The sequence below is a fragment of the Vanessa cardui genome, chromosome 2 (assembly GCF_905220365.1).
Source record: "Vanessa cardui chromosome 2, ilVanCard2.1, whole genome shotgun sequence".
Classification (NCBI taxonomy): Eukaryota; Metazoa; Arthropoda; class Insecta; order Lepidoptera; family Nymphalidae; genus Vanessa; species Vanessa cardui.
Window position 1 is genome coordinate 9,225,715 of NC_061124.1, and position 9,834 is coordinate 9,235,548.

The following is a 9,834-nucleotide window of genomic DNA, read 5'->3' on the forward strand; positions in this document are numbered from 1 at the left end:
GTTAAGCACCTTTTAAAGAATAGTGTCATAAAAAGTTCCGCTTAGCGTATAGGCTCACTAAAGACGTTTTGACCGCCAAATTAAAATATTCGACCATTATGCGAGAGTGTAATGTTTCATCATAAAGCTTAAGAGGCACTTCAGCAAAGTTTCTGCACACGTCTTTATAATCTACGAATAAAACTATAATGAGTGATTGAATGAATTTTCTATTTAACAATAAGCACTATATTATTAACAAAAACACTTACTAAATAAAAAATTTAAAAATAAAATTATGTTCGATCAACAAATTCTGAGTTAATATTATATAATTCTAAAGAAGCTTTGTAATTTTAAAACAAAAATTCCTTGTTTTAAAATCATATTACACAGCTTTAGTGCAAAATGATAAACCATTGTTATTGCGACTGAGTTCATAAAATAAACAATCTGGACGTCAATGTCAGAGTTGTCAGTTGTCAAAATCCAGTCATATTAATGATATTGCATTCATCTTGTAGTTCCAATACCTACCTTCGTTAACTAGAAACTATTTGAGTCATGATTCTTTGATTATATTAAATTTCATTTTGATTATTGACTTTTAAATACAAAAGTGAGTTCTAAAACTATAGTTTACAATCTGAATTTGCAATGGGTGCCGTACTAGGCCTTTGTTCTGCTGCTCAGGTAAGACAGATCAATAATTCTTCGTCAATTAAAAGATTATTTTTCGAGAAATATTATACGGTTGGAAGGTTTCTAGTTTCCTCGAGGAATTTACGCAACAATTTAAATAATCAATATCATTACCTCTTTCAACTTTTCTAATGCCATTGAATCGAATTTATAAATCACAACAAGCTATGACCTTAATGTCTATTAATGTTGACATGTTTTGTTGAAATATCTTTCCACACAGCTACATATAAAGATAAATAATCTAAACAAAGAAAACTTAATTTCATAAAATTAAATATTAGCCAGATTAATTTTTCTGTTGAAAATTATAGGTATTCAAAAATATATATACAAACAGGCTATTAATTTTTAAATGAATTAATTTACTATAAAACAAATGTAACTTGTATATATAGTATGATTGTTAATGAAATAGTTTAAAAGTATCATTTATAAATTGTTTTATGTAAAAATATATTTAATAAATAAACTATTCAAGGTAAAGTGTATTTTGATATTAGATTTTGTTTCACATGTTTTACAAGACTCAATGATTCACCCTTATTATATTTGTTGATCATTTTTTCCTTTAATCTTGGCAGACACTTCTATGCAAAAAAAAAATTCTCTGATACTCTTATAATGAATCAACAAATAACAGTTTAATATTTATTCATAAAAATATATAATAAATAAATTTTCCGTTTTCCTTCTACTATCAAAAAGACATTGAACATTTCTTACTATTAAATATATTAATTGGATTTAAATGAGTCTTAGTCTATGAAACAAAAATAAATTATTTATTTCCAGATGGCATGCTGCTGTACCAGTGCTGCATGCTCTCTGTGCTGCTCAGCTTGCCCATCATGTGCCAATTCCACTTCCACACGCCTCATGTACACTCTCATGCTACTGTTAGTAATGGTGGCAGCTTGTGTAACACTTGCACCGGGATTACATGAACAAATGAAAAAGGTATGTTACTGTTAAGTATTTATAGGACATTCATGCCTCTTCTAAAGCAATAAAGATTATTATCAAACAGAATAATATTAACAGTATTTGAACATCATTATGTTGCATTTAATGATAATGAAATAGCTATTAATGTGTTATGTGATTTAATATGAAAGTTATATGTATGCTATTCTGAATTTGTATTATTTCAGGTACCATTTTGTGAAAATTCAACTGGAATAGTTCCAGGGAATTTTAAAGTTGATTGTGATCAAGCTGTTGGCTACTTGGCGGTATACAGGTACATGGTACATTATTATTGACTTTTTATATATACCTCAAAAAAAAAATTTCAACACATATTTAATAAATTCTGTATCTGATATTTGTTATAAATATTTTTCTGATTGAATTAATATGATCCACAGTCTACACTAGTAAAATATACTGTTTTCTTTTCCGCCAGTTGTAAGGCAGTTTATTTTAAATTAAAACAACCCTGCCCATGTTTATTATATTTTTAGTTTGATCAATACAAGTCAGTTATCTGCTTTTTTTCTTAAGATTTTAAACAACTCATAAATAACAATACATTTTCTTTCAGGATTTGTTTTGCAGCATGTCTCTTTTTCGTTCTAATGGCATTGATAATGATTGGAGTGAAATCGTCAAAGGATCCCAGAGCTGGTATACAAAATGGGTAATTGCTGTCAATATATACTACACTAATTTGATTATGTTACTTATGTTACTACCAAGATTAATACATTTGTGTACAAAACCCATGTCAATTTAGTTTTAATTTTAAGTCATACTGTTCTTTCTCTAATGAAATATTTAAGCTTATTCCACAATACTGCCCCAGCATTAACAGTACATACACATTGCCAAGTATCATCTATCATACACATATATTAATTGCATTCTGCTCAACATCAACTATTAAAGTCAACACCCAAAATAAACACATGAAACTCAAAGGTACTTGTTCCGAATTCCTTGATCACTAATTAAGTTCCACATGACATTAACAATGGACCAAATAGGACTTGAAAATATTTTATTTAATAATAAAAAATATTAAGTTAGTTTCTAATGTGTTAATATTGTAATAATAATGTTTTAAGATTTTGGGGAATCAAATACTTGGTTGTTATTGGAGGCATCATTGGTGCTTTCTTCATACCTGAAGGACAGTTTGCCTCGACATGGATGGTGTTTGGTATGATAGGAGGATTCTGTTTCATAATCATCCAACTAATATTGATTATAGACTTTGCTCACTCTTGGGCTGAAAAATGGGTTTGTAAGTATATTTTACTACTAACTGTACTGTACTGATTTTAATTGAGTATTCCCATATCTATTTATTTTTAATTTTTGCAGCTAACTATGAGGAGTCTCAATCCCGTGGCTGGTACTCGGCACTGTTGTTGGCCATGTTATCATGTTATGCTCTTACACTTACCGGCATAGTTCTTCTCTATGTGTATTACACTAAGGTAAGTAAATTATATTAATAAATAAATTGATGATTATGAGTAATATTCTTTATTTTATGTTCTAATGGAGTTGATTTGAATTTTAGCCGGATGGATGTGACCTGTCCAAGTTCTTCATCTCTTTCAATCTCATTCTTGTGGTGATTGCAAGTGCTATATCTATCTTGCCTTCAGTGCAAGAACATCAACCTCGCTCTGGTCTTTTGCAATCTGCAGTAGTTTCTCTTTACGTGATGTACCTCACCTGGTCAGCGCTTTCCAACTCGGCTGGTGAATGTAATGCCAGCATTTCTGCTACGAATGAGGTATGTTATACAATATAATTCAAAAAAATTTAATATTAAAAATCTATAAAAAATCTATCAATGTTTTAAGTAATATAATGTATAATATATATTAGAAGTCTTAAATATATTTCCAAATCCTTTGTATATTATATACTATTTCTTATATATAATTATATTCTATTTCTTTTCACAAATTTACGACAAGAAACAATATTTTATTAGAATGTATTTTATATTCAATTTATCAACGCATAACCAGGATACTAAGGAAGATATTTATTGGGTACGTATACAACGTGACGACGTCAGTAAATCCTGCTTGAAATCATTTACATTTTCTTATCCGAATATAGAACACTTTTTTACATAAAATTCTCACGTTTATAAATGTGCATAGTTTATTAATCTATGTATACAGCATTAATGTTTTTTATTAAAACGTTTACGGTACACAATACATCTCAATGTTAATTTGTTTAATTATATTTTCATTCAATTGCATGAAGTTTTGCAAGTAGTGCTTGTGATGATTCTCGATTTTTTTAAACCTATCTTTTAACGCATATACGATGTGTACGTACCATTCGACGTAATTCGATTATTGTTGTTTCATTTATATTTTTAGTATTATTGAAGAGTATTTTTAATCAACTATCGACATTCACTTGTTTTTTTGCATAGAACTTTAAAAATAGTTCACCAGTAAAAAGTTATTTTCTTTGACCTAAGATAAAAAGCAAATCTATTAAAATCATAATTTATAGTAAGGGGAATGTCCACCATAATATAAAGAAAATATCAATTGTACTTATACTTATTTAGTTTTTTTTTTATAAGTCTTAAAGTTTTGAAACCGTTAATCATAAATATCTGTGCTTGTTATGAAACATTTATCGTTATAATTATTTGTTTTATTTTTTTCTGATTATTCTATTTATGTCAACCTATAATCGATAATTATTTTTTATGCAAATAGATGTAATACAGTTACATATATTTGCATAGAAAAGAATTTATAGATTTAATTTGACTTATTCATATTTTGTAAGTTTTTTATTGATGGTTTTATTATTCCACAGTCATCCTTCGACAAGCAATCTATCATCGGTCTTGTTATATGGGTATGCAGCGTTCTGTACTCATGTGTGAGAACTGCTTCTTCTTCCTCGAAGATTACTATGTCTGAACATATCCTTGCAAAGGAAGGCGCCGGAGGTAATTATAAATCAATACAAATTAATATCAATGAAACATTAAAATCAAACATAGTAGAAAAATTATTAAATATAAAACCTTTTTGTTTTGCTGATTATAAAGAGCATGAAATATGTATATTATTTAAAATCAATTTAAAATACTAACTCATGATACACTCCCTGGGAACGTAACGCGGTGCAACGCGACGCAGGCCAAGGAGGGCTCATTGCTAACGAAGGTAATGTTATTAGACCCCCTAGATAGATAATGTCAAGTCTATGGTGTCATTAGTATTGGTATTGGTGAATGATGTTTGTTTCGCTTAGTAATACTTCCACACAATTGCTGAGTCATTAGAAAATTGCTGTTCTAATATAACTACCACTTACTATGCCCTGCTTAATCATCTTTTTACTATTCAGTGTTGCTAAAAACTTTAAAAATTGTTCGATTTCAATTAAAACAAAATTCTGCAAAATCTATGATTATAGTTATGTTATTGTTTATTATTGTACGTGAAATAAATATTGAAATGTATTTTTACATAAATCAAATCAATTTTATTCAATTAAACTTCACAATTGAAGACTTTTGAGTCGTCAATAATTAAATACTATCACCGTTTCGGTATAATCGTAATATCTAGACAATATGTTCTTAAGTATGAATTAGTGCTCAGTGCAAATGTTTGTATAACACAAAAGATGTTCCTTTTGATATCTTAGTGTTGTAAGTTATTATTTATAGGTTATGAAATTATGACTTTATTTTTGAAGGTACTACTCCTTTGATTGAAAAAATCAAGAAAATTTAATTTGTGTTGTAGCAACTCTGAATAATAATTCTGAAATTTTCATTAGACAAACATTATTGTTAATTCTTGGAAGTTCTGCTCCTTATTTTGTGCATAAGCATTACTTTCTGTCCGAAAAGATACTCTCGAATAAGAAACGTCAACGTAAATTAAAATCATTCATTTAATTAAAAAACTTACATAGACCCGTTAACTCTTATGGAACTCATTCCAACACAATCATTCCATTTATCTCTTATACTAACAACAGTAAATTATATTATAGTGAGATTTACCATTAAAAAAATATTCATTTTGATGTCCTACACTGCATACACTAACTGGTGATAGATAATAATTATCTCGTTAGTATTCATCCTTTTTTTAAACTAGAATATGTAATGATAGAGCCTGTCGAGTAGCGGAAGCTTCTCAGCATAGTTCGCTTGTCAACGAGAGCTAATAGTTGCATGTCGGTACGCTCACTGAGCGCAGGTTATGATTCCATAGAAGGCGACGGCGGCGAGGCGGGCCGCGACGAGACCAAGGTGTTCGACAACGAGGCAGACGACGTGGCCTACTCCTGGACGTTCTTCCACGTTGTCTTCGCACTCGCCAGCTTGTATATCATGATGACACTGACCAATTGGTACAAGTAAGTATGCATGACAAATTTGTCTCTTGTAATATTGGTACCGTAAATATTTCTATATATAATTGACTTTCAAAATATAAATATATTTTTTTTTGTATACATTTTACAACATATTTACTACAATTATATACATATATATATAAGTCCATATTTCACACCAAGAATAATATAGATCTAGAGATGTAATTTCACTGACACTGCTTTTTATTAAAAATATTTGAATATTAAGTCATTGATCCAATTGGACTACCTAAAATTTTACAATTGATTGACTTTATGTATACTAAAATTTGTTGGAAATATTAGTACTATATATATTTTAAATATCATATAAATAGGTTTACCTGGTTTAACATTTAAACATAAAACCATTAGTTATACATATTATAAATATACAAAACATATTAAACAAAAAACAATTAAAAAATGTATTTTGTCCAACCAGTCCAAGTTCTCAGCTATCTAAGGAGAATGTGGCATCAATGTGGATCAAGATCACATCGTCGTGGCTGTGTGTTGGCCTCTACGTGTGGACCCTGGTCGCACCCGCTGTCTTTCCTGATCGTGACTTCAGTTAAGAAAATATACCGTTATAATAAAATCTTGAGATTCACCCAGTAGATTTAGATGTACTTTATTGCATATTATTATGGATCTCATCTTTGAACTTGAATTTATTATCTCATTATTTCCATATAATTCTCTAAAATTGTATTCTCTAGCATAAGCTATGCATATAAATGCATCATACAATATTTTTCTATAAAATTATAATATGAGATAATACTTTAAAAATGTTCACCAACACTGGGAACTCTAAATTACAATGTATTTAATTATGTTCTATAGTTTAAGTACACTTATTAGTTTGTAGTAAATTTGTTTTTTTTTTTTAATCTTTATGAAAACTTTGTTTATGTAATAAAACCCATATTATTATTAAAATTTTCTTTATACCAATGAATGCAATGAAACTATATTTTTTTGAGATCATCATCCCTTGTGACGGTGTACTTTAGAAGTTTTGCATACTTTTTGAGTAATTTTCGCCAGTAACATTTAACATCTTTTTCTGTGAGATTATTCCATATATGTTCAAAGCCTCTTTCGGCTATTTCTTTAGCCAAAGAATCATTATTTTTAAAATAATTTATTAATTCCATTATTTCCTCTTTACTTGCTTTTGGGCTAACTGGAACATAATGAACCCAAGGTTTTAGAGATGGATAGAAAAATTCTAACCAGTCATTTCCGACATGGAAGACTAATGATTTACATAAAAATAAATGCTTCAAACGAAAACTGGCCGCAACTCCTCTATAATTAAATAGATACTTATAATTACAATGATTTTCAAAAGATACTTCAGAGGCTGGTGGGGCGTGAAGTGTATCCTGAAAGAGAAAAATAATTGAAATTTTAATAAATTTTATTTTTCTTTTGTTCCATCATCAATACATTTTATAGCTAAATTGCTAATAAAATGTTTTTCATATAATGCAAATATGTATAAATTAAAATTACAAGTTCTAATGCTTGTATAAGATTTTGTATTTAAAATAGTGTAGGGCTTACAGCATCTGACTTCCATGCTTGATTTTTAGTATACTGAGCATCAACTAAGTCAGGATGTGATCTTGACAGTAAAATCAAGCTATCTCTTTCTTCACTAGTCCTTGATCCTCTAAAAAACGCTTTTTCTTCCTTTTTCTCCCAAGGCCATCTTAAAAGAAAAGAAAAATTAGCAATATATACTAATTGATTAAATTATTTAGTCAATATAACAAATAAATAAAATTATTATAAATTTGTTCTTACTCTTTAGCAGCTGTGGATATAGATACTCTATGTTTGTCCCAACGGCCAATACCAGTTGGATATAACTGTATAGCAGGTCCACCCTCCCAAAAGCTCCAAGTTGGATACATTATATCATAATAGTCTTTTGTCTACAATGAAAACAATTACAAATTGAAGTAATGAAAATACTGTAACAATTAATTATGAACTATGATAGATAATTTTTAACCTTACTGAATGAAAATACTGGTGCCTTTTTATGTCCCCAAGCTCTGTTGATTTGTGGCCAGTCTCTTGTGTTAATTATCAATTCTATATCAGGAAGTTTCGGTGCTAATATTTTAAGATAGTGTTCTATTCCTGCACATCGAGCTGGAAAGTGACAGTCTTTTGTTCGATACAATTTTCCATTTATAATCTGCAATTACAATGAAACATTCTTATTTCAAACATTGAGTACACTACTTTAATAACTACAAATATTTGAATTAATATAATCAAAAACTAATTATATTAAAATATACCTGATATTTTGTGCCTTTAGTTTGCGCAAGCTCAAACATTTCCTTTGTAATACCACTACTAAATGGTTCTAAATCTTTTTCTATTACATTCTTGTGACAACTACAATTTGTGCTCACACATGGTTCATATGCTCGTAATTCGGAATTTATTGTATTACTTATTTTATAAGTCCACTTGTTCACTTCTGAAAAATTATAATGTAAAATAAATGTAAAGATACGCTATTGTAGACAACAAATTTCAGAAAAAATATATTAACACCTTTGCTATATTTATTATGAGTTTCGCCGCATGTATCTTCATTTAAACAGGTTTCGATGTTATTGTTACATCGAGCAAGTATTATAATGTTCAAAAGGAATGTAAAAGTCTTCATATCTATCATCGTTTATAATTTATTACAATGAACACATTTAATCTTTTTAAACTATTTGAACGTGCTTAACCGAAATAATACGCTGACAATATAAAATTAATACAAAAACACTTTACTTCAGTCTTCAAATTGAATAAATTGACACAAGAGAACAATGACAGATCAAAATTATGTTGCCATTTTCCAACTATGTATTTAACACAGACACAGTCCGATATATCGAAACTAATCTCAAATCGGATACCGTCGCAATATCTGATGTCATCGATTATATATTGATGGGAAACTGTTTTCACCACATCTAAAAATACAATATATATCGTTCTGGCAAGTCAATGCATTCAAAATACCATAATATTACGTATGAAACATTATTTTTTACTCTCTATCAGTTTACTCTTTGTTAGAAAGAGATGAAAAATTAATTACTTGTTGGACAGAGTAGAGATTATAAGTAATAAAAATAAATAAACTAATATAAATACATAATTATAAGTAGAAACTGTTCGGCAAAAGGTATCATTATGTATAAATATGAATATATTTAAATATTTAATTATTTACTGCTGCTGCTTTTGATTTTAAACACTTGTGTAAGTGTTCTCTACCAATTAAAAATTCACGTTGAAAATTAAAATTATAAGCAGAACAAAAATATGCGCTGATATAAATGTCACAAAGCTACGGCGACAAAAATAGTAAAACCTCGGCGATGATAGAGCTAAACGAGCGAGCCTCAAAGCCACAATTAAATCGATCTGTAAAATTAACAATCGAGTCTCTATGTAATGTATGTATTTAATGTATGAGATTTAGTATGTAAATAATAACTTGACACGGGTGCAATATTAAACAAAATTATCTGATAAAAATATGATTATCAACCTATCCAATTCAGGAATAATAAAGGTTTCCGGTGAACACATTTTTGAAATTGGATTATTAGTTCCGAAAATCAACTGTAACATACAAAATCAAACAAATTTTAATTCTTTATGTTATTAATATAGAAGTATCGTGTGGCCAGACAACTTAACGACTATCAGGTCCTAGGAGTAACCACATTTTAATTAATC

The 9,834-nt window shown here is 28.8% G+C and overlaps 2 protein-coding genes across 7 annotated transcripts; one reads left to right on the plus strand and one right to left on the minus strand.

The window, feature by feature from the left end:
* Nucleotides 1–444: 444 nt before the first annotated feature.
* Nucleotides 445–7,026, plus strand: LOC124536986 (probable serine incorporator). Of its 6 annotated transcripts, XM_047113688.1 has the most exons (12): nucleotides 445–672; nucleotides 1,477–1,641; nucleotides 1,836–1,924; nucleotides 2,228–2,323; nucleotides 2,751–2,929; nucleotides 3,010–3,125; nucleotides 3,212–3,430; nucleotides 3,672–3,695; nucleotides 4,492–4,627; nucleotides 4,821–4,847; nucleotides 5,913–6,057; nucleotides 6,503–7,026. In XM_047113688.1, exons 1-12 carry the CDS (start codon nucleotides 637–639, stop codon nucleotides 6,633–6,635), a joined length of 1,365 nt encoding a protein of 454 aa, XP_046969644.1. In that variant the 5' UTR covers nucleotides 445–636; the 3' UTR covers nucleotides 6,636–7,026. The 6 variants fall into 6 exon arrangements, with proteins under 6 accessions (XP_046969644.1, XP_046969651.1, XP_046969668.1 ...); XM_047113695.1 differs by lacking the exon at nucleotides 4,821–4,847 and having other exon boundaries at nucleotides 5,898–6,057; XM_047113712.1 differs by lacking the exon at nucleotides 4,821–4,847.
* LOC124537024 (O-glucosyltransferase rumi homolog) lies at nucleotides 6,991–8,918 on the minus strand. The gene is made up of 6 exons (XM_047113736.1): nucleotides 8,644–8,918; nucleotides 8,382–8,566; nucleotides 8,087–8,275; nucleotides 7,876–8,006; nucleotides 7,633–7,780; nucleotides 6,991–7,451 (listed from the first exon to the last, which is right to left on the minus strand). Exons 1-6 carry the CDS (start codon nucleotides 8,765–8,767, stop codon nucleotides 7,032–7,034), a joined length of 1,197 nt encoding a protein of 398 aa, XP_046969692.1. The 5' UTR covers nucleotides 8,768–8,918; the 3' UTR covers nucleotides 6,991–7,031.
* Nucleotides 8,919–9,834: the final 916 nt, after the last annotated feature.

Bases quoted from the DNA above. Each gene is read 5' to 3' on its own strand.
- LOC124537024 (XM_047113736.1), bottom strand. From the start codon at position 8,767: ATGATAGATATGAAGACTTTTACATTCCTTTTGAACATTATAATACTT. The intron at 7,781-7,875 runs GTAAGAACAAAT...TTTTCTTTTAAG, and splicing joins ATATCCACAGCTGCTAAAGA to ATGGCCTTGGGAGAAAAAGG. The intron at 7,452-7,632 runs GTAAGCCCTACA...TTTCTCTTTCAG, and splicing joins AAGCATGGAAGTCAGATGCT to GATACACTTCACGCCCCACC.
- LOC124536986 (XM_047113688.1), top strand. From the start codon at position 637: ATGGGTGCCGTACTAGGCCTTTGTTCTGCTGCTCAG. The intron at 2,324-2,750 runs GTAATTGCTGTC...TAATGTTTTAAG, and splicing joins AGAGCTGGTATACAAAATGG to ATTTTGGGGAATCAAATACT. The intron at 2,930-3,009 runs GTAAGTATATTT...TAATTTTTGCAG, and splicing joins TTGGGCTGAAAAATGGGTTT to CTAACTATGAGGAGTCTCAA.